Source organism: Gallus gallus, chromosome 2, assembly GCF_016699485.2.
Source record: "Gallus gallus isolate bGalGal1 chromosome 2, bGalGal1.mat.broiler.GRCg7b, whole genome shotgun sequence".
NCBI classification, from domain to species: Eukaryota; Metazoa; Chordata; class Aves; order Galliformes; family Phasianidae; genus Gallus; species Gallus gallus.
The window spans coordinates 549,332-570,928 of record NC_052533.1 but is presented as its reverse complement, the minus strand read 5'-3'; the positions used below and the strand labels follow the sequence as shown (position 1 = coordinate 570,928).

At 57.2% G+C, this 21,597-nt stretch overlaps 3 protein-coding genes across 12 annotated transcripts in view; 1 reads left to right on the top strand and 2 right to left on the bottom strand.

Annotated features, from left to right (window-relative positions):
• The window catches only part of GIMAP7L5 (GTPase IMAP family member 7-like 5), a 598,436-nt gene that overhangs the window by 434,639 nt on the left and 142,200 nt on the right, over positions 1 to 21,597 (bottom strand). The window lies entirely within an intron of this gene.
• Positions 236 to 15,396, bottom strand: ZNF767 (zinc finger family member 767). Of its 7 annotated transcripts, none has more exon segments than NR_103453.1 (9): positions 236 to 1,937; positions 3,465 to 3,581; positions 3,673 to 3,829; positions 4,298 to 4,393; positions 11,939 to 12,052; positions 12,682 to 12,786; positions 13,316 to 13,442; positions 14,106 to 14,548; positions 15,360 to 15,392. NR_103453.1 is itself a non-coding variant. In NM_001278140.2 (9 exons), the coding sequence occupies exons 2-9, from the start codon at positions 14,475 to 14,477 to the stop codon at positions 991 to 993; spliced, it is 1,956 nt and encodes a 651-aa protein (NP_001265069.2). In that variant the 5' UTR covers positions 14,478 to 14,548; positions 15,360 to 15,396; the 3' UTR covers positions 244 to 990.
• Positions 15,552 to 20,668, top strand: ZNF746 (zinc finger protein 746). Of its 4 annotated transcripts, none has more exons than XM_015281184.4 (6): positions 15,552 to 15,754; positions 16,853 to 16,979; positions 17,953 to 18,063; positions 18,328 to 18,456; positions 18,547 to 18,681; positions 19,201 to 20,668. In XM_015281184.4, the coding sequence occupies exons 1-6, from the start codon at positions 15,653 to 15,655 to the stop codon at positions 20,073 to 20,075; spliced, it is 1,479 nt and encodes a 492-aa protein (XP_015136670.2). In that variant the 5' UTR covers positions 15,552 to 15,652; the 3' UTR covers positions 20,076 to 20,668. The 4 variants fall into 4 exon arrangements, with proteins under 4 accessions (XP_015136670.2, XP_418475.5, XP_015136672.2 ...); XM_418475.8 differs by having other exon boundaries at positions 19,198 to 20,668; XM_015281186.4 differs by lacking the exon at positions 18,547 to 18,681.

Genomic DNA, 21,597 nt, shown 5'->3' with positions numbered 1-21,597 from the left:
AATGGAGAAAGCAGAGGGTTCTGATTGGAGGAGGAGCGGGCGTGACGTCACAGGAAGGAAGGGTGCGCAGCCCGCTCGTGCCGTCCCGTTGCCATAACAACAGTGGCGCGGCGCTGGGCCGCTGCCCGTACTCGGCCCGGGGCCGGCCATGGGAGGCAGGAACCGCCTCCCCGGGAGGGAACCTGGCTCTGATTCGGCCTCAGCTTCTGCATTTCTACCCTGCAAGGCTCAGTGCCACTGACAGCCACGAGAAGCTTCTTTATTATCAAAAGGAACGCGACGCAGCAGCACATCTGACTCCCAGCAGCAATCCTCCCCCGCTAAAACCACAACAATACAACGCCTGAAGGAGAACGTCCAACCAACACTGACTCTGACTGCCTTCACAACTCAGCAGGTTGCACAAAAACCCCCAGAGCTGCGACAAAGCACAACGGAAAAGCACCCGAAGGCTGCACAGGAGGCACAGCACTGTGGTGTCACACTGGGGTGCTCCCACCACCACCACAGGAGGTGGAATGCAGCCCTGGGGTTGGCGATGCCCTTCTCAGAGCTCACACGGTTCCCTGTGCTCAGCACACTGAAGTCACCTTCAGATCTGTTTCTGGACTCCGAGGTGTCCTGGGATGACACTTTGGACGTCCTCCAGCCCGGAGCATCACACAGCACTGTGCTGATGTTACTTCTCTCCAGAGTGGGTTCAGGAGCTGTGAGCGCTGCAGATTTCCTGCATACCCCACAGCCAAGCACTGATCACAGAATCCTTAGGTTTGGAAGACACCTCTGAAAGCCATCGAGTCCAACTGCCATGCAGTTGTGAGGCAGCTCCGGACACCGCCCCGATGCACTGCATGGAAAACAAACACCAACGTCCCTCCCTCCCCACCCAGAGAGCTGCCATCCAACAGCAACCTCCTGCCTGCGGCACAGCGCTGAGCTGGGAGACCCCGCTGTGCACCTGCCTGGCTGCCCACAGCAGGGCAGGATTTCCTATCTGGAGTGCAGCACAGATTCCTTGATCTCTGCGCAGGGCCGGATGGCAGTCTGATGTGTTCTCTGCACGTGGCTTTCCTGATGCTTAATTAAACTCCTCCTGAGTACGAACCGTTTGCTGCAGAGGTGGCATGGGAAGAGCCCCTCTCCCGAGTGGCGGCGCAGATGTTTTAAGAGATAATCCTTCCTGCGGTAGCTTTTGTCACACTTGGAACACTTGTAGGGCCTCTCGCTCGTGTGAGAGGTCTGGTGTCGGACAAGCCAGGAGTGGCAAACAAAGCTTTTCCCACAGTCATTGCATATGTAAGACTTCCCCTTGCCCTGGCTCTGCTGTTGGCTCGCTAAGCCGCCCCTGGGCGCCTCTGACGCATCCCGTGTGTTGGCCTCGCAGGGGCTGGATAGCACGTTCTCTGCAGGGAGCTTCCCTCTGCTCCCCACCGACGGCCGGTCCTCTCTGCAAAGGCCGTTGTGCTCACGAAGCCTGGTTCTACCCGCACTGCTTGGCGCGAGCTTGGCTGGCAGCCCTTCAAACTTCTCCCCTGCAGCATCCACTGGGTGCTGAAAGGCCACTTCGATGGGACTGTTTTCACACTTGGGGACTGGCAGCAGCTCTTCCTGGGCTCCCTGCAGAGCTGAAAGATGCTCCTGCTGGATATAATTCCTCTCACATCCGCTGGACACGCAGAGTCTCTTTCTGACATCACTTTGCTGAGCATTAAAGAGATCCAGGTGTTCACCAAAGGCTCGGTCGTACTGAGCACCACCTCCAAAGCCATTCCTGCTGGTGGTTGTTTCCATCATTTCTGAACCCCACTGACTGTCCCACGTCAGTGCGGGGCTGGGATCCTTGTGAAACTTCTCCTCGGGTCTCTCCAGCATGCCGGAGTCACACATCGTGCTTACAAAGCTGTCGGCCAGGGTGTCCCTCCTGTTCTCATCATGCACTGAAACAGACAGATTCCACAGTCTTTCAGTTAAGGAAATCTCTTAATGGTATCCAGAAGCTGTATTTATGGCCACGCAGTGCCAACCAACGGATGGACACAGTAAGTATGATGGGAGGCTTTAATACTGAGGGAGAGTGAAAAAACAGTGTTCCACTGAAATCCCCAGGACAATAAATGGTCTTTTTTTGCAATTAAAATCTATGTGAATAATCACTAATACAACACCTCCAGCTCTCAAGTCAGCTCTCTAACATGTGGGCCTAAGTTCCCTGTGTATCCGACAGGGCAGACACCACCGCAGCTCAGCGCTCCACCGCAAAGCTAACGAAGCAAAGGTCCATGCTGAGGCAGCAAAGCCAGGCAAACAGCTCAGTGTACACAACCCCTCCTTGTACGTGAGCTGCTGCCTCTGCAGGCTGGGCTGATGTGGGGAGAGCTCAGAGCAGTGCTGAGGCAAGAGGATGGCTCTCATGACTTGCAGCTGATCACAGCGCTGCTGGCACAAGGCAGCCAGAGCTGATAGCTGCCTCTCCTCCAGACACCCCTCCTGCTTTCCTCCCACTCCTAACAATCCAACCCAGAAGGTACCCGGCACCTCAGCAGCTGAGGCACAGCTCTAGATTTACCCCGAACAAAGCAAACCCTGCTTTTCTCTGCCTCTCGTTCCACCGCTCTGCAAATTCCCTCTTTCTAGAATTAAAGTTTCCAGTGTCTCATTTTCCAGACTGATTTTCCTCAGTGGTCTTCAGCTCAGGCTTCTCAATGCTCTGTGATTTTTTTGTCCCCTGAGAACTGTGCCCCATTCAACTGCTCAGAGTTGCTACAGAAAGGCTCCACGGGGCATTGTAGGGGACGACAGGTGAGCCAGCTGAGACCAGCGCCATCCACACTGCACAAACATCCCAAGCTCTTACTTCTCTTGCTGTGCTCTGAGGACTCTTAGAGCACTCAGAACAGGAATCTCTAGGAAAAGGTGTAGGCAGAGCTGATCCAGCCTTACACCAGGCCAATATCCTGGGTGACTCTTTGTTTCTGTGGGGTGAAACCACTCAGGGAGGCAGTTCCCGTACAGTGACGGGCAGACTGAGAGTCTGATTTACTCTACAGTAACTTTACCATGCCTAAAGAACTTAGAGGAGATGATGCATTCCCTCTTCAATCACCCAATCAGGAGCTGCACTGAACTGTCCTGGGTTGTGCTCCACAAGACTGCATTTAATATCCCAGTGCAGATTTGTGCACCTAAACCTTCCCTGAGGCTGAGCCTGGATCCAAAGATGTGCCCCTGCCCCTCGACTGCCCCTCAACCACAAACCGAGGCAGTGTTTCGGACAGTTTGAGGCTGCAGAGGGAGGGAAGGCACAGAACCTGATTGCTTTGGGAACAAACACCAACCAGCAGGCTGAGGTTTACACCAGTTCTTTCACTGCCTACGTTATAAGGCCACGACATTTTAAGAGACCAAAAAACACTTTAAATTAGACATACTATCCCAGGAAACCTCAGCTGGAATTCACTACCGACCTGCACCTGGCTCTGTAGGGATTTCTTCTTTCTCTGAGCCCTGCTGCTCGGGGCACTGCAGCTCCTCCTCCTGTTTAATCCACGACAAAACCGCAGTCATGCAGGTCTGAGACTCTGCTGGGGAAAACGCACACAGTTGAGAAACACCAGAGAAAAGACACAAAGCAAAGGAGGTTTGGAAACTCACACAGACAAGAAAAGCGCCCACAAAGCTTCGGGGGAGACAACAGGTCAGCAGGCACTGAGGGGCCATTCCTACAGTGGGAGCTGACCCAAGGAATCCTCACCGGTGTCTCCTGGGAGGTCTTCACGCGCTGTGCCCGGCAGCTCCCTGCTGTACACCTCCGTGCCTCCCTTGGTCTGACCTGGAGAAAGCCCAAGGCAAGCTTACCAGAAGTGCTTCAGTTGAGGATGTTACAAGGGTGAGACCTGGTCTGATTTGATTTTTTCCCCTCAAGCCAACCCTGGATTTCACACAGGCTCCCATAAGCCCGGGTTATTCATGGAACCCGACAGGAGGGTCTAAAAATCCCACTTTGCTTCACAAGCTGGAGACCAAATAAAACTGTCAGAGCCAACAGAGAGAGCTGCTGCCCTTTGTGAGGAGTGAGGACAGTCAGCTCTGAAGCACAGCAGCTGCTCAGTGGGGCAAAGCAGTGCCACCAAAGCAATGGAACACCGTCTGCTGAGCAGCCGGGACTGGCAGCTCTGCTCGAAACCTGCAGGCATTCTAACAAAGGTTTGGAACGTGTGAGAAGAGGGAAAAAAAACCCCAACAAGGCCTGTAATTTAATAGCTCCGTTTCCTTCCCCCCTGGGCACGCAGTTACTCACCTGGGCACGGCTCCTGCACGGCTCCCGCAGCCTCCAGCTCCTCCTGCGCAGCTGTGCACGACTCTTCCTCTTCCTTAACACGGATACTGCTGTCTTCTGCGTGGGGAATTAAGGTAACATCAGCTCCTGTATCCCAAACGAACTCCAGCTCTCCCCGGGCTCGCGCTGCAGAACCCCCCTCTGGTTGCGCCCTTCGCTGAGCGAGGCCCCTCCCCACCCCTCGGGCACATCTCCCAAAGCTCTCAGCGGAGCTCCGAGCTCCAGAGACGCGCACAGGTTCCTCCTGCCGTGCCACGCCGTGCCGTGCCGTGCCGTGATGCAGCGCTGCCCGCCCGCCGCCCTCCGGTCCCGCACCGCCGAGCCGCGCCGCTCGGTGTCACACGGAACCGCTCAGACCGGCGCAGCCCCCGAGACCTCCGTCCCACTCACCGCTCCCCGCGGCGGCTCCGCTCCCCCCCCCGTCCTTTCGGCCGCAGTCCCGGCGCTGCCGCGCACCCCTCGCGCCGTCCCCGCACCGCGGCGCTCCCCGGGGCGGTTCCAAACGCCGCTCCAGTGCCCGCACGCGGCCCCGCAGCGCCAGCGCGGCCCTCAGCCGCCGCTCCGCCCGCGCCAGGCGGCCCTCCAGGCGGAGCAGCCGCGCCGACACCGCCCGCACGAGCAGCAGCCCGGCCATGCCCGTACGAATGGCGGCCCCGCGGCGCCCTCTGCTACCGCCCCGCACACCGCACCTGGGGGCGGGGCTGCTGTGCTGGGAGGGCAGGGCGGGGACACGGAGCCCAATGGGGGCTGCGAAGGGACGGAGCCGCGCTGCGCTCAGCGGTGCCGGGGCAGCACCCGGCGCTGGGCTCGAACCGCAGCCCAGGAGCTCCCGGCACACACACAGCCCTGCACGGGGACGGCGGCTGGGGGCTCTTCTCCTTGGGCATCTCCCACCCCGCTCTGCTGTGGGGGGCCCTGATGGGGTGGGGGGACCAGAGGGACCCCGAGGGGACCCAACCTGAGCCACACTGCAGGTCTGCGATCTGAAGGAGCCCAAGGCCCGTCCTCGTGCCCGTGGTTCCTCTCGGGAGCTCCGTGGTGCCACCACGGCCACAGGACAGCAGACATCACCGCTGTGGGATCCCAGCTGGGATTTGGAGGGCGTCACCTCCATGGCTCTGCTCTGCCAACCTCCAGAGGAGCACCGTCCTAATGGGAGACCTCCACGGTCAGGCCAAAAGCACCCGAAGTCCTCCACTCCATGCAGGTGTCCCCACAGAGGTGCCTCCATCACAGGCGCTGGACCATCACCTCCTCACCTCATCCCCAGAGCTGAGCCCAGCACTGCAGGGGGATCTGAGAGCCACGCTGCCTTGGTGCAGCACAGGACACGGGTGGCTCTCCAGGCTGTAAGCACACTGTGCCTGTTGGTGTTCAGTTCTGCATCCACCAACAGCCCCAAGTCCTCCTCCTTGTTTGATTGCACTCAATCCAACCAGCCCATATCAGTGCTTGGCACTGCCCTGACCAGGCTGTAGCACAGCACTCAGCCTTGTTGAACAGCAGGTGGTTTGCATAGCCCAGCTCTCAGCCCTGCCTGGGTGGCAGCCCTTCCCTCCAGTATAAGACTGCAGGACACTGCTTGGTGTCATCAGCAAAGTTGCTGACAAAGACATGAGATGGCTTTGGTCCCAATACCGACCCTTGAGGAACACCGTTTGTCACCAATCCATGCGGACATTGAGCCACTGACCACAACTCTGAGTACAAGCATCAGTCCATTCCTTATCCACCAAATGGTCCATCCATCAAATCCACATCTCTCCAACACAGAGACAAGGACGCCGTGTGCGACAGTGCCAAACACGCTGCACAAGTCCATGTAGATGGCACCAGATGCTCTTGGCCGAGAGGTGCTCCGTGATGCCAAAGATGTGGTTCTGTGCCACCAGAGCCAGGTGGGCTCCTCCAGTGCGTCCTCCACGGGGCCACCCCAAGGGCTGCTGGAGCAGAGATCCCCTCCTTCAGCGCATCCATAGGGTCTGGCCCACCCCAGCTGGACACGGAGCCAGGTGACAGTTGTGTGGCACATGCATTGTTCTGATACTGCTGGCGAGGGGCTGCCAGAAGACAGGGCCTTCTCTGTACCTACACACACTCTTGTGTCTTCTGTTTAATTGGTGCACAGGAGCTTGGATGTCAGCGTGCCTCTCCAGAACACCGAAGTGGCAGCATTCCCATGGCATGCAAATAATTCCTGCCTCGATGTGGCAAGATGCCCAGAGAGGCTTTCACAAAGCAAATCTGAAGTGGTGAAGCAATAAAAGATGTGGAGGTGTTCTAACAGCAGAAGGTATTCCACAATGAACAAACCACAACGCATCTCTGGGTGCACGTGGGAGACCTCATGCTCCTGAAATACGTCCTCCTGATCTCTGCATCTTCCCTGGCCTTTCCCTGCAGCTTCTGCTCCGTCCTGTAAGCATCACCGCATCTGTGCGAGGGAAGGATTTCTCTCTTCTCCTTGGAAGAGCAGTGCGTTTCTGTGCTGCTTGACATTTCTTCTTGGATTCAGGGCTGAATTTTTAAAATGGAAGCAGCACAAACCTCAAAATAGCTCCGTGATCTGTTATAAATATACATATCGATCTCTGAAATACAAGAGCTCGGCTCCAACAGGGAAACTATGACTCACTGCACAAAGTACTGCTTCATCTGTATTATCAAAGGCAGCATCAATAAGTGATGAAATACGGAGCACATCAGCACTTCTGATGTTTCGGCAGCAGCTACCATATGAAGTCTCACAGTTAAAACCATGGCAGTGCTGTTAAGATGGTGTAATCCTTCCCAGCCCGCACTACTGGACACACAGGAACAAGTTGCCCAAGGAGGCTGTGGATGCCCCATCCCTGGAGGGATTCAAGGCCAGACTGGATGTGGCTCTGGGCAGCCTGGTCTGGTGGTTGGCGACCCTGCACATAGCAGGGGGTTGGAACTGGATGGTCATCGTGGTCCTTTTCAACCCAGGCCACTCTATGATTCTATGATACTGAAACACCCAACTTTTCACTATCCCAACACCAGTTCTTTTATGGCTGATGTTATGGAGACCTTTCAGATGTGAACACCACATCAGCTGCTGTAGGCAGGCAGCTTCTTTATTCAATCACTGTTGAAAACCAAACTGTCTAACGATAACTAAGCAGTAAGAGGTCAGCACTGGAACATACACAAGAGCAGTGCAGCATGGAGCAGGGTTGGTAACACTGCAGGCTTCCATGGTTTCTGTTGTCCTTTTGTATCATGCCGTAACAGCACAGAAAAGTCGCCTGTAGTTGTTGCTTTGTAGAATAATCCACCACAAAAGCGATCCTATCCAACATTCAGGCTGCTGCCATCACAGCACCACTGCTGCTTCACGCAACAGCACCTCCATGTTTGTATCTCAGAATAATCCTGCTCGCCCCGACTCCAACGGGCTGAACTGATGATGGCTGCAATCCTGTGGTTGCTGAAAACTTTTCGCTGGCAGCATCGACTTGGTTTGCCTGCAGGGTGAGAACTGCACAGCGAGCTTATTACCATCCTATCTGTAAATGCTATTGGCTCTGCGGCACCGTTTGAATCTCAGATACACACACATGGAAATCAGCTCTCATGCTCAGATTCTACTGCAGCATTAAAACAAACAAACAAAAAATGCAATGAAAACCCACTCCATTGTGTTTCTGATGCAAGGTAGGTGTGTCTTCCCATCAGTGAGGCAGGGTGCTACAAACACAGCAGGACCCCTGGGAGCTCGGTGACCACACACACAGTCCTTCCCTATGGACACACACCCAGAGCCAAGCAAGCAGGTAAAGTGCTTTTCAAAAAGACCTCTCCCAAAAAAAAGAAGCACTTAAGGCTTCACAGCTTTAATCCGTTCAAGTTTAATGTTATGGTAATAAAAAAATCAAGTATCTACCGCTGCAGGTTGAACTGGCATTTTGCAAATGACAGAAATGTGCTCCCTGCCCTGGAGGCTCACAAGTCTACGCAACAAAAAGGGAAGAAGGAAACAAGCAGTTGAGCAGCTGTCAGCAGGAAGCACTGCAGGACGGATCAGTTTACTGAACAGGCCCAAACAGACTGTCTGGATTTCAAATGCCTTCTACTGCTAACTGCCAAGAGATTCTCCTTAGCACGTCACACAGCAAAGCAAAACTGGTCCGCGTTCATTGCTTCGTGGTACCACGCATGCACTGAACAAGTAACAAAACATGGAACACTCTGTCACCAGAGATTTTTTTTGGGGAAAAAAAAATGGTTGAGCGCACAAAGAGAGGCTCACCACACACAGAGCTGCTCAGACATGTCAGAAAGCAAAGACCTCAGCAGCACTAAGCTGAGAAGAGGCCACAGGCAGATGTGACAGAGAAATGCCTGCAGCAGTTGACACTCCTGCAGCAGTGGTTCTGTGCTACTCCTGCAGCATGAGGAGGCTCACGCAGGCACACTCCAACCTGCTCCAGATTCTGCAGGAACCAGGTTAGCTTAAACCAGAGCTTGGAGCTGGCCTTTCTGCTTGGCTGCAACAGGCACAGCAGCACTCCTGTCTTGTGCTCCGGTGTCAGGGCAGGTGGCATTGAACAGTAAGGTCCTGGGAAGAGCTCACTCCTGGGACAGAAGAGCTTCCAGGCTAACATACCTGCCCAGGAACACCTCTGTCCCTGCAAGCATGAGCCAGCCCCCTGCACCTGCCCCTTAGCAGACACCTGGGGACCAGGAAGTGGCAGAGAGGTTTCTAAAGCCCCATGAGCAACGGGGAGATCAAGTAGCAGCTTTAATCCAGGTCAGGCAGCATTGTGAGCCCTGAAGTTGCATGATGTATTTGGGCCGTTGGCCGAACGTGTTTCATTTTGGGATATAATAAAAGCCCACCTCTAATATCAAAAGAGCATACATACCCCACGCTATCAGGAGGAAAGAGATATGAAGACAATAATTAAAGACAAAGGAAAAAGTGTTAATGTTGAGGCAGTTAGCAGAATGTTATCCCAATGCTCACTTCAGCCTGAGTGTACAGCTGAGCACCACCTCTGGCTTACCAGTTGTTTCCCCTTTCAGTTCCACTGGGAGCCCAAGAGGTACTGGGAGGAGCCTGGGCAACGCTGCCTCTATTAGTGCTCAGAAGCAAGACAAAAAGGGATTTCCCGTCACTGCGGTACAAACCCAGGGTTTCCCTGCAAGTCATCAGTGAGACTTCCCTCATGCATGTCTTTAATATCCTGGAGTCTTTTGAATGTGTCACTCAAGCTTGCCCATGAAACCAAACACAGCAGAAATTCATCAAGGAATGTATGGAGGGAAACTCCAGGTGAAAAGCAGCTGCTTCCATAAACTTTACCTGGCTGTAACCAGTTCAAATAACTGATTCAAACCTGGAGAGACCCTAAACACTTTTGTTCTTAAGAGATTTTCAGCTAACTATGAGGTATTGCATCATCACCACCACGAAGAAGAGGGCAGTCATGCCATGGTGGATCCTAATTCTACTTTGCTTGGACCTTTATGATAAATAGAGAGACTTCAATGCTGAGAAGCAGAGACTCTGTCCTCTCCTGCCTTTCTCACCCAGGGGCTACAGGGCCACGTGAGCCCTGCACAACCTGGAAGCCCTATAGCGGTGCCTCCCTTGTATGATTCCTGGCCGCGCAGTTCCTCTCTCGCAGGTGGATCTTCTCGTGCTGAAGGAGGTGCTGCTTCTGGGTGAAGCGCTTCAAGCACTCGTTGCATTGGTATGGCCTCTCACCAGTGTGGATCCTCTGATGCCGGATCAGATTGGAGGGATGGCTGAAAGTCTTCCCACAGTATGAGCACCAAAGGACCCCCGGGCTCCGGCCTGAGTGCACGCGCTGGTGGATGATGAGGGTTTTCTTCTGGGAGAAGCACTCCTGACACTTGCTGCACTTGTAAGGCTTCCCCTGTGGGTGACCTGGTTTGTTGCGGTTGGTGTTGATGCTCTTCATGCACCTGGAGCTGCCACGTGCCTTGTTTGTGGCTGAGATGCCAGCAGGAGCTTTTACCTTCAGGTTCTGCTTGAAGCTCTCCGTGGCAATGTGGATCTGCTGGTGAGGCTGATGGATAAAGATGTTCTCATCTTCAGTGGGCTCACCGCCACACAGCGTGCTGTGATTCTGCTGCTGCATCATCAGCATCTTCTTCAGACATAAGCCCTTCCTGCATGCAGCACATGAGTGAGGCCTCTCCTCGGGATACTCTTGCCTGTAGAATGTGACGGTGCTGATTTCACCAAGATCACCTTCCCCAGAAGCAGATGGCACCAACCTGCTCAGACTCTGGTTTCCCAGGGGCACAGGAGAGCTGAACTGACTGTCAAAGGGCAGCGCCTCGTTGGCACTCTGAAAAAACATGTCTTCCGATTCCCCGGATAAAGCTGTGGGACACTCTGAGCTTTGCAGGCATTCATCAGAGTCCAGCTGCTCTATTTTGAATGCTATCACCTCATCAGCTGGAACTGAGGGGAAAAACAAAGGGGACATTCACTGCCGGGAGACAGGAGATACTTCTAAAATCCCCCTGTCCTTCCCCTGCCACCCTTGCATCAAACAAGCCCCTCTTATGCAGGGAGCATGAAACACTGCTGTACCAATCAAGTCAACTGAAGGACTAAAAGAAGACTGAATATGAGTGAAGAGCACAGGAATGCTTCCCTTTCAGCTGGCTTAGCAGTGAGTGTGAGAAGCCACAAGGGAGGGAGCAGAGAGAAGTGCTGCCTTCCAAGACAGCACGCACTTCAGCGCTGCCCAGAGTTTCCAAAATTGCCTCCAGCTGTCCTCCTCCTCCCAGGTGCAAAGATCTCATGAACCTGGGGTGGGACTTCGCTTCCCAGTGCATCTGCTGCCCTCCATACACCAATGTCCCAGTATTTCACACTCTTCAGATAGTGGTGGCCCTTTCCACGAGATCCACCTTCCCTCTCCTCCCAGGATGTGGTGACCCACCTGTGCAGCCTTTTTGTTGAAAGGGAACACATAAACACTCCCAATTTTTGACTTGAGATGTGCCCACTGCTGCTCTGGATGTGTATGTAACAAGGTGACAACACACAGAGGTGACACTATGGGTGGACATGAGAAAGAGCACTCACAGCAGGGCAAATACCAACAAAAACTGAACAAGTCCTTTGGATGCCTCTGATGTAGCGCAAGAAGAAACAGAGACCAGGACTGAGAGTGAGGGAGAAAGCATGAAACAAGGAAATGACCGGTGAGCTGGGAACAGCCTAATAATCAAGTATTACATTGTTGTTGGGAATAACAGAGCCATCCCAGCTCGCTGGTGACTGTCCCAGCCCTCAGGTATCTGTTGAGGGACTCTTCTGGAGCACAGCTCCTTCCTCTGAGACTGCTGCCACCAAGCAGAAGAAATTCCAGGGAAAAATATCAGAAATGCCTTGCCTACCCACCACTTCAATCTTCCTACGTGTAAAACTGTCCATAATATTTCAGTCTGCTTTGCTAACCTCAGCATGGCTCTTGCTCTCTCCCCAGGGCCCTGCACATGCAGGGGAAACATCTGGGGTGCCCTCATGCAGCACCGGCTCTCCCCAGGTCCCCAGTTGCACAGCATATTGTGGCACTGCTCAGAACTCACCCACACTGAGCTCAGTAAACTCTGCACCCTCCGTGGCTTCCTGCTCCTCCGCACACACCTCTTCATTTTGCTTCAGAGTACCTGTGAAGCTTGGCTCTGGAATGCTGAAGTCTGCTAATGTAAAGAGGAAACTCCTTTACTGCGTATCACAGCACACTTCGGCTCCTCCCTCGATGCACCCAGCTTGCTCCCAGCCACCCCAATTTCTAATACAACCTCTCCCCAGCATCTCCTGCTCCTACCACTGAGAGCTTTTCTCAGCCCTGTAGGGAGGGGGCTTCGTCTTATCTCACAGCTGACAATGTTTCAGGACAGCATCCTCCCCGGTGTTACGTCCAAGCACACACATTCAGACCAACACTCATTGGGTCTAAGCATACACCCAGCCCCAGAAGGATCCCTTCAGCCCCCCAACATGATCAGTGACCGCCCAGCCCCACAGACACTGCCTTCACGCCCCCGAACACTGTTTTTTCCTTCAAGTTTCTCTTGTTTTCTAGGGCACTGCACTCCTTTGCTGCCTGAGTTGCCTGCATCAGGCCTAAACAGATACTCTGCTAATAGGAAAAAATCAAACCCACTACATGTTTTCTGACACTCTGTTATTCCCCTTGAGCCTGTTCTTCTTGAGAATCTCCTTCTCTAGTAAATCAGGACCATCACCTTGTGATGTCCTCTGTCTGGGGACAACACCACACAGCCATTATCCCCAAGGATAAAAATGTTATCAATTCATCTCTTGCCTGCACTCGGTTCTGTAGGAACCTCCTTCTGTGCTGAGGTCACCTCACTGCAGGGCGCTTCTCCTCTCTGAAGCTGGGACAAGTCAGATCTGGAGACTGAATAATCTGTTGAGGAACAGAAACGTTAATGCTTTCGTGCTGCATCAAACTGCCCTCATTGCTGCAGGTGACAGGACTGGGAATGAGGTGCCTGCAGGGGTAAGCCAAGCCTGCAGTAATCATGGGGAGGAACGCACTTCTGCAAACAATACTGGCAGCAGCTGCATACCCCAAAACAGCTCCATTGGCCAAAACACACCATTCAGCGAGAGCCCACTGCACAGCCCACCGGCAGATGGCCTCGGGCAGCCAACTCCTTCCCAGCCCCAAAAACACCCACAGCCCTGAGAGAAGGGGCTGGCAGGCTGCGCTTGGGAGGCCCTCCCAGCAGGGCTCTGGGAGAGTCAGCAGCCAGTGCCCAGTCCACTGAGTGCTGGACACTGAGGCACTGGATGCAATGTGAGCTGTGCTCTAAATTGGCAGCGGGCACAGACTTCTCCGTGCTTCTACAACTTTGGTTCCTGAGCGCAGGAAAAAGTTCCCCAGGACAGCTAACCCAGAAGCATCAAGAACTGACTTTAAAAGTGTTATTTACCCAGAGAGTTCAGAGATTCACTGTTCCCTCTCAGCATGTTCCTGTACAGCTCCTTCTGCCATTCCTCCAGGTTCTCCCACTCTTGCTCAGCAAAGCAAGCAGTTTCACTTTCAGACGCCTCCGGGCCCTGCAATTGTAAAAGTCACAAACTCAGCCCTGATACAGACCTGAAAAGAGAGAACTTTTGCATCTCTATTTATCGCTGCTACCATATATCAAACGCTGAAAGGACAAAATAAATTCTGCCTCCAAGTATCGTCACGACTCAGATGGCCAGTTTGAAGAATTTTCTTCATTTGTGCTAATTCTGGGCAAGCATACTGCCAGTTTCTCACTGTTCTGTTTCCTTCCATATTATTTTTGTGTGGAAGAACATGATTTAGTAACCATCTGTCCTTTTGCAGAGAGATTCAAGTAAATACAAACACATACACGAACAACCACCCCCGGTTGTATTCTCATTTCTAGTGCAGGAAAACATCACAAGCAGCTGATGTGCTTGGGGAAACAAAGAGCTTCCTGGGACACCTCAACCAGGTGCCACCAGCATCAGGGCACGCTCAGTCCTCGTCATAGAAACATAGAATGGCCTGGGTTGCAAAGGCCCACAGTGCTCATCCGGTTCCAACCCCCTGCTATGTGCAGGGTCGCCAACCAGCAGCCCAGGCTGCCCAGAGCCACATCCAGCCTGGCCTTGAATGCCTGCAGGGATGGGGCATCCACAGCCTCCTTGGGCAACCTGTTCAGTGCGTCACCACCCTCTGTGTGCCCCCCAAGAGCAGTTTGTTACCTTGGGGGCGGGGGGCAGGCGCAGTATGCAGAAATTCCTGTTCTTCAGCAGGTTCTCCATGTGCTCCAGACGCCGCTGCAGCTGCCCGTACTCCCGGATGAGAGTGCCCAGTACGGTCAGCTTACTCTCCAGCTGGTTCCCAAAATCCACCACTGTTTTTTCACAGTCCAAGTACTTTTTTTCAGTGGTCACCGTCCTGCGCTCAAGGTTGAGCAGCCGGGAGGCGTGGGCCTCTACGCTCTTCTCCACCGCCTGCACAGCAGCCACCACTGTCCACAGTGAGATGCTGGCGGTGCTGCTTGGCACGGCTTCGCCCGGTGCTTGAGGGAGGCTGGATGAGCAGAGGCAGCTGCCGGGGAGCGCGGAGGCCATGTCCCGCTCCAACGGAGAGGCTGAGGCTGGCAGCTATTCTGCTCCCGGTGTCCTGCAGGATCCTTTAGCTGCTAAGGGTGGGAGGGAGAGCAGTGAGGCCTTGGCACACCAGGAGCGGGATTCCCTCCCCATATGGAGACACTGGGATCGAGCTTCTCATGTGGGGACACTGGGACTGGATTTCCTGCCATGTGAGGACGTCAGGACCAGGGCATGGTGGGCATATCAGGACTGGGGCATTAACTCCATGTGAAGACACCAGGAGTGAGGCCTCAATTCCACGCCAGGACACCAGACCTGGCCTTCCCTCCCCATACAGGGACACCAGAACTGGGATGTTAACTCCCCACGCAGGATGCCAGGACCTGGTTTTCCCACTCCACTGGGAAACTGGGGCCGGGCTCTTAAGTCTGTTAGGGAACAGTGGCACCAGGGCCTTAACTCCGTGTGGGGACACCGATCCCAGCTTTCCCCTCCAAGTATAGGGCCACCAGGAAGGGGTTCAGGCCGGGACCAGGGCCTTCCCTCCACGTGGGGACCTCCAATTCCTTTGTATGGGAAAACGGGGCCTGGGGCCTCAGCTCCGCGCAGGGACCCCAGGACGGAGCCTTCCCCCGCACAGGGACACCAGGACCAGGGCCTGAGCTCTCCGTGTGGGGACGGCAGAGCCGGGCCTCGCTCTCTATGCGGGGACACCGGGATGGGGCCCTCCCTCTCGGGCCGTGGGATCGGGGCCGTCATTCCACGTGGGGTTACCGAACCCAGGGTCTCAGTTCTGCGCGGAGGCACCGGGCCCACGCTTCCCTCCCCACACAGCGTCACCCAGGCCCGGCTCCCGTCCCCGCACAACGCCACCGAAGCGCCCCGCCGCTCCGGGCCTACCTGCACCGCGCCCGGAGCCGCCGCCACCGCCTCGACTGCACCTGGCGCCGTCCGGCCGGGAGGTGCCGCCTCTTTGCGACAGCGCCCCCTGCCGGCCGGAGGGCGCGACGCACGGCGAGGAGCGGCCACACCGCCGCGAGCCCACAGGGCGGTGCACTGCGCGTTCCGGACGGCAGGGGGCGCTGTCTGCACGAGGCCAGCGGTGGGAGCGATGGGGGAGGGCCGGCGCTGGCGGGGTGGGCTGTCCCGGTCCGTCCCGGTCCGTCCTGTCCCGTCCGGTGTCGGCGCGGCTGATGGAGGAGCTGTACGCTCGCATCGAGGCCCTGGAGCGGCGGCTGGAGCGGGCGGAGGAGGCGCTGAGGGGCTGGGAAGCCTGGGGGCTGCGGTTGCCCTCGGTGCGGCCCTTCTCGGGGGGAGGGGGGAAGGGGAGAGGTGAGGGGGTTGTCGTGGGCCTGGGGGCTGCTTGTGGGGCCGGCGGGGGGGCCTGGGGGTCAGCGTGGGAACTCCTTGTGGGGTTGCTGGGGGTCTGGCTGGAAGCTGCTTAGGGGGCCCTCAGGGTGTGAAGGGAGCGTCTGTGGGGCTGGGGGTCGCTGATGGCGTCGAGGGCTGAAGGGATCGTTCCTGGACTGGGTGTCTGCATGGAGGGCGCTGATGGTGCTGCTGGGGGGGGTGGAGGGGCGCGTGTGGGGGCAGGGGTGAACGTGGGGGCTCTGTTTGAGGCTCTTGGGGGGTGGGGGATTGAGCTGGGAGCTGCTTGTTGGGTGTGAGGGGTGTTCGGGGGACTGGGGTCGGTCCTGGGGTCATTATGGGGCTGTTTTGAGGCTGGGAGTCAGGCTGGGGGCTGTTATGGGGCCTTTGTTTGGCTGCGGGTCAGCCTGGGGGCTGAGACGATGCTTGTGGGGCAGGGGATCAACATAGGGCTTCCTTATGGGGGTCTGGGTGTCAGGCTGGGGTCCATTTGTGGGGCCATGGGGGGCTGAGAGGTTGTCTGTGGGGCTGTAAGGCAGCCTGGCAGTTACTGATGGGGACTTTGTGGAGCTGAAGCTGGGGGATGCTTTTTTAGCAGTTTGGGAGCTGAGGGGTCATTTGGTGGTCTGGGTGTGAAGCTGGGGGCTGCTTATAGGGCCATTAGGGGGCTGGGGGTGTCTGGGGCTGGTGCTGAGCCATGGGGTTCCTGCACAAGGATTTTGGGAGAAGGGTGATGCAGGCTGGATTTAGGTTATGGGGTCAATTATGGGCCACTGAAGGAGTAAGAAGTTATTTGGGAGCAGTGCAGTAGCCTATGGGGTGCATATGGGGCTACTGAGAGGTTGAATGGGCTGATGGGGAGAAGAAGGGGCTGAGAGTGAGCCTGGAGGTCGCTTGTGGGCCCATTAGGAAGTGCTTAAGGGACCTTTTGCGTGAATCTGCAGGGCTGCTAATGGGGCTCTTGGGGTCTGGGAGCTGGCTGGGAGGAGCTGACAGATGCACTGAGCCCAGCCCTCTGCCCACAGGTGCCGGTGACTTTCAAGGATGTCTTTGTGGAGTTCAGCGGGGACGAGTGGGCCCTCCTGGATGATGAGCAGAAGGAGCTGCATCGGAGCGTGATGCAGAGCAACTGTGAAATGCTGTTGTCCCTGTGTAGGCATCTGCGCTGGTTTGGCGTTTGCCATCGCCGTCTGGGCTGCTCTCTCTGGGTTGCTTTCCTTTACCCCTCACTGGGATCTCCAGCCCCAAACAGTCAGCTCCAATTCTTGTCACCGCTGGGAGCAAGTGGAGGCTGGGAGGCTCAGGAGGGGGTAGAAAGTGCTCAGAGTCTTCTCCTTGTGGAGAGCTGGGATGCCGTCTTCTCTGAGTTGCCATACAGATTTGCACTGCCAAGATCTCTGTCAGGTTTCCTGTTAGTATTTCATGGTGTCGTATGGTATGGAATATCTCTCTCTGGCCACTTTAGATTCTTTCCCCTCCCAGCTCCTCGTGCTGCCAGCCCATTTGCTGGTAGGACAGTATGAGAAGCTGAGAAGGCCAAATGTGTGTGCAGCACTGCTCAGCAACAAGTGAGACATCGCTGTGTTACCATCACTGGTTTTCTCCTAAAGCCGAAGCAATGTATCGTACCAGACACTAGGAAGAAAATCAGCTCTGCCCAACCTGAAACCCTCATGCTTGTCAGTAATTCTACCCAGTGCTGAGACGAAGGGAGCAGAGGGCTTGGATTTCCCTGCAGCTGGTGCCCACTTAGCATCTCGTGGGCTCCCCTCCAAGTGCAGCCCAGGTGAAAAATGAGGCACAAGCCGAATCCTGCAGCAGGGCAGATTGTTTTCCTGCGCTTCAGGGTGCTTTACACCTGTTGTAAGGGGTAATTCTGGGAGAACAGGTTTCTGTAGCAATCCTAGGTGGAGCAGGGATGGATTGTCAGATGAGCCTGAGGGCACTTTTCAGATCCTCCATAAAACTCCCTGCCTTTGCTCATAACTCCTCACGTGCAGCTTATTTGGAGATGAGGTTTTGATGGATGGGGACGGGGCTGTATGATGACAGCACATGCAGAAGACAGTGGATGCACCTGCAAAGATGCTGTCATGTCTCTGATGTTTGTCTTGTCCTTGAGCAGACTGTGACCTAGCCAAGCCTGAAGATTTATTGCAGATGGAAAGAGGAGAGCCATGCGTGCCAGCAGAGCCAGACCTGGAGGGCACAGCGGTGTCCCTGAAGCCGGGTGCAGGTGAGCGATGCTGCGTCTCACCCACGCCTGGATCCTGGCTCCTGCCTGCTTACCAGCACACCAGTGGTCCCTGCCCTCAGCCACAGGGGTAGGGGCAGCTCCTGTGGCTGCGCACAGGGGTTGTGTTGGGAACATCAGTAGCCTGGAAATCTCCCCCTGGCACGGAGCCCAATGCCCTGAGACCCCAGGAGGAGACCCTCAGCCCTCGTGCTGGCTCCTGTGGACCCCAGCAGCTGGTGATGATGAGCACTTTTCTGTCCCCAGAGCCCGTTGGTCCTGGCTGTGCGAGCAGTGAAGCCCTGCTGCAAGTGGAGACAGAGCAGTCTCCTAAGGGGAGATGCAGGAACCCGGAGGACAGCAGGAGCCCATCGGATGCACCTGACAGTAGTGCACGTGAGTGCCTGGAGAGTCTGCCAAAGCGAGGGACCCTGAGCCCTGGCTGTGTCTCACTCGAGGTCGTAATCCCCACCTCTGCCCTTGTAGCACACGTTCCTCAGGAAGCCATAGGTGCTCCAGCAGACCTCAGCCACCCAGCTGCCTCCCGTCCCTGCCCCATCCCCACCTGCTGCCAGGAAGTGCTGACCCTGAGCCTGCCTCCGTCTCCTCCCCCTGCAGCAGGTATGGGGCAGAGCCCTTCCTCCCTCCTGCCGGGCTGGGGGCTCAGGGAGCGTAGCATGCACAGAGAGCAGCGGTTGCTCTGCATGGAGCTTTCCTGAGGCTTTTTGAACGGATTTCTACATGATTTACATGGGCCAAGAAGGGCTTAGTGCAGTAAATCCAGTTACCAGCTTTGAAACTATATAAAAATGGGGTATGGCATACTGTGAACCAAGTCACTCGGTTGGTTTGCACTGAAGGACGAGTCCTTGATGTATCTTTTGGACTCCTCCCATCCTCAGTGATGTTTGTCATCCCTTGGGGTGTCTGAGGTGGTGGGCTGCAGTGGTGCACTGCTGGTGCCCTGCTGTGCTCTGGGTACGAAGGCACTGGGCTGGAAGAAGAGAGCGGTGCTGGCATTGGTGGCAGCTCCTAGGCGAGGAGAGGGGGAGGCACGGGGAAGAGCCCCCTGGGTCTTTATGCCTTGTCCTCAGAACCGAGCGGAAGAGTGATGCTGGGGTCCTGCCCAATTTCCAGCAGGTGCCGACGTGGGGATCCCAGGAGAGGTCCTGCAGGAGGGGATCGGCGCCGAGGAGGGTCTGCAAAAGGAGGACGTGGGAGGTGCAGGGAACCGTGGCCAGTATCCAGCAGCAGATGCTCCTGCAGAGCCGAGCAGGGAGGAGATGCCAGACCTTTGCCAAACAGCAGCACGTGTGGAGCCCGGCGGCTCGGCTGGCCTGCTGGGAAAGCCAGAGGAGAGCGTGGGCAGAACCGCTGCCTGCCAGCGAAACTCCTCCCGGGAGAAGTTCTACAGGTGCATGGTGTGCGGGAAGAACTTCCTGCTCAAGATCAACCTCATCATCCACCAGAAGAGCCACAGCAACTGGGTGCCCTACGTCTGCATCGAGTGCGACCAGGCCTTCACGTCCAAGAAGAAGATCAGGCGCCACCTGCGGATCCGGGCGGCCACGGGGTTCTGCCCACCCTCCGGCACCGAGGGGGGCTCCAGCCTGGCGCCCTGCAGGGCTGCTCAGCCCCACGGCCGGGGCAGCAGCACCAGGGAGCAGTGGGAGAGGCCCAACCCCAACCTGTTCCCGCCGCCTCCTCAGAAGATCACGTATACCTGCATGGAGTGCATGGAGAACTTCTCCAGCCAGAGCTTTCTGGTGCTGCACCAGAGGACGCACGCTAACCGCCATCACTTCACCCTGTGTCTGTGCTGCAATAGGAGCTTTGTCTGGGCCTCCCAGTTCGTCCGCCAGAGCGCCGCGGGCAGGAAGGGCTACTGGTGCAGTGAGTGCCAGAAAGCCTGCAAGCGGCTCCGCCGCCCGCGTGGGCACCGGAAGACCGACGTGAGAAGGGGGAGCCCACACGAGTGCAGCAGCAAACTGCCTCTGCACGTTGAGCCCGTGTAGGTGAGGAGGGCGAGGGGTCGCCTCTGGGGATGGGGCCGCTGCCGGCCCTTCTCCTCTCTCCATCCTCGGCTGTGGGCTCTGGGCGCTGTGGTTGGAGCTCATCCCACCCTGCCTGGCATCCATGGCTGCGTGCTGCTGGGGCCTTAGGGCGGGAGGAGCGGCTGCGAGGAGCTGGTTTGGGGCTCTGTGGGAGTCAGGGTGCTCCCCACAGCTCCGCTGTGCTGCTGCTGGGAAACCTCCGGCTTTGTTACCTTTCTGAGGACACCCTGCAGCGCATCCGTGTCCCATCACAGCGTCCCATATCTGTGCCCTTCTCGGAGCTCCTCTGCTGGGCCGGGTGCTGCTGCTGGCCTGGGGGCTCCCCCTGCCTGGATGCCACCTTGGGGCCATTTTAGAGCTGTGAGGGGGAAGAATTTCGGGGTAAAGCGGTGGAAGTGGAGGGAGCGCTCCGTGCCGGGTGGGCGCTGCTGGTGGGCAGTGGGGGCGCGAGGGTGGGTTGTGATGGTAAATGGTGTGTGTTGGAACATAACGTGGGGAGGGGGCCGTGCCGCGGGGCAGGCCGGTTAATTGGTTAATTAAAGCAGTCCTGGGAATGCAGTGGGTCTGTGAATGTTTGTGGGGCTTTTAGGGACTGAGAGGTGTGGAGATGTGGAGTGTGTGTGTGTGGGGGGGTCCGTGACTGAGGGAGCGGTTGGAAATGGGGGAGCTGGGAGTGTTGGGGGGGGGGTTGGGGTTGGGGTTGGGGTGGGAGCTCCGGGGTCGGCAGAGCCGGGAACTGCGGGCTTCTGTGAACGGTTTGGGCTCTTTGGGGACTGCGAGGGGGGAGTGGGGCCACGGGAGGACTATGGCTGACTGACATCTGGATCCGGGGGGCTGTGGGAGCGGGGGCAGCGCGGGGCCGCGCGTGGGGCGCGGGGCGGGGCGGGGCGGGGCGGGCCGCGGTGCGGCGCTGAGGGGACCCGGAGGGGCGGCGGTGCCTCGGGCGGGCCGCAAGGGGGCGCCATTGCGCGGCGGCGGCAGCGGTGCGGGGCGGCCATGGCCCGGTGGGGCCCCGCTCAGGTACGGGGGCGGCGGGCGGCGGGCCTTCCCCTTCCACCGCGGCACCTTCCGCCACGGGGAGGTGGGACCGGGCCCCGCCGCGACGGGGAGGACGGGCCCGGGCCGGGCCCCGCCGCTGTGGGGAGGGCGCGGGAGGGCCCCGCCGCGTCCCTGACCTCCTCCTCTCCCCGCCCGCAGGAGCCCGAGTGGGGGCCCGACGCGTGGCAGCCGCTCCCCCCGCAGCCCCCCGGCCCCGTCGCCGTCCCCTCCGAAGGGGTGAAGCCGCCGCCGGCGCCGGTGGTGCACGAGATCTCGCTGTGGACGGTGGTGGCGGCGGTGCAGGCGGTGGAGCGGAAGGTGGAGGCGCAGGCCCTGCGGCTGCTGAGCCTGGAGGGCCGCGCCGAGACGGCCGAGAAGAAAATGTCGGAGCTGGAGAAGGCCGTGCTGGAGGTCGGAGGGCAGCTGGAGCGCCGCTGGGCCGCCC

Excerpts from the sequence above, each read along its gene's own strand:
- ZNF767 (NM_001278140.2), bottom strand. The coding sequence starts at position 14,477 with ATGGCCTCCGCGCTCCCCGGCAGCTGCCTCTGCTCATCCAGCCTCCCT. Across the intron at positions 4,394-11,938 it reads GTTTACTGAGCTCAGTGTGG|AAGACAGCAGTATCCGTGTT; the intron begins GTGAGTTCTGAG and ends TTCCCCACGCAG. Across the intron at positions 3,582-3,751 it reads AGACCTCCCAGGAGACACCG|CAGAGTCTCAGACCTGCATG; the intron begins GTGAGGATTCCT and ends CGTTTTCCCCAG.
- ZNF746 (XM_418475.8), top strand. The coding sequence starts at position 15,653 with ATGGAGGAGCTGTACGCTCGCATCGAGGCCCTGGAGCGGCGGCTGGAG. Across the intron at positions 15,755-16,852 it reads GGGGGCTGCGGTTGCCCTCG|GTGCCGGTGACTTTCAAGGA; the intron begins GTGCGGCCCTTC and ends CTCTGCCCACAG. Across the intron at positions 18,682-19,197 it reads GTCTCCTCCCCCTGCAGCAG|CAGGTGCCGACGTGGGGATC; the intron begins GTATGGGGCAGA and ends CCCAATTTCCAG.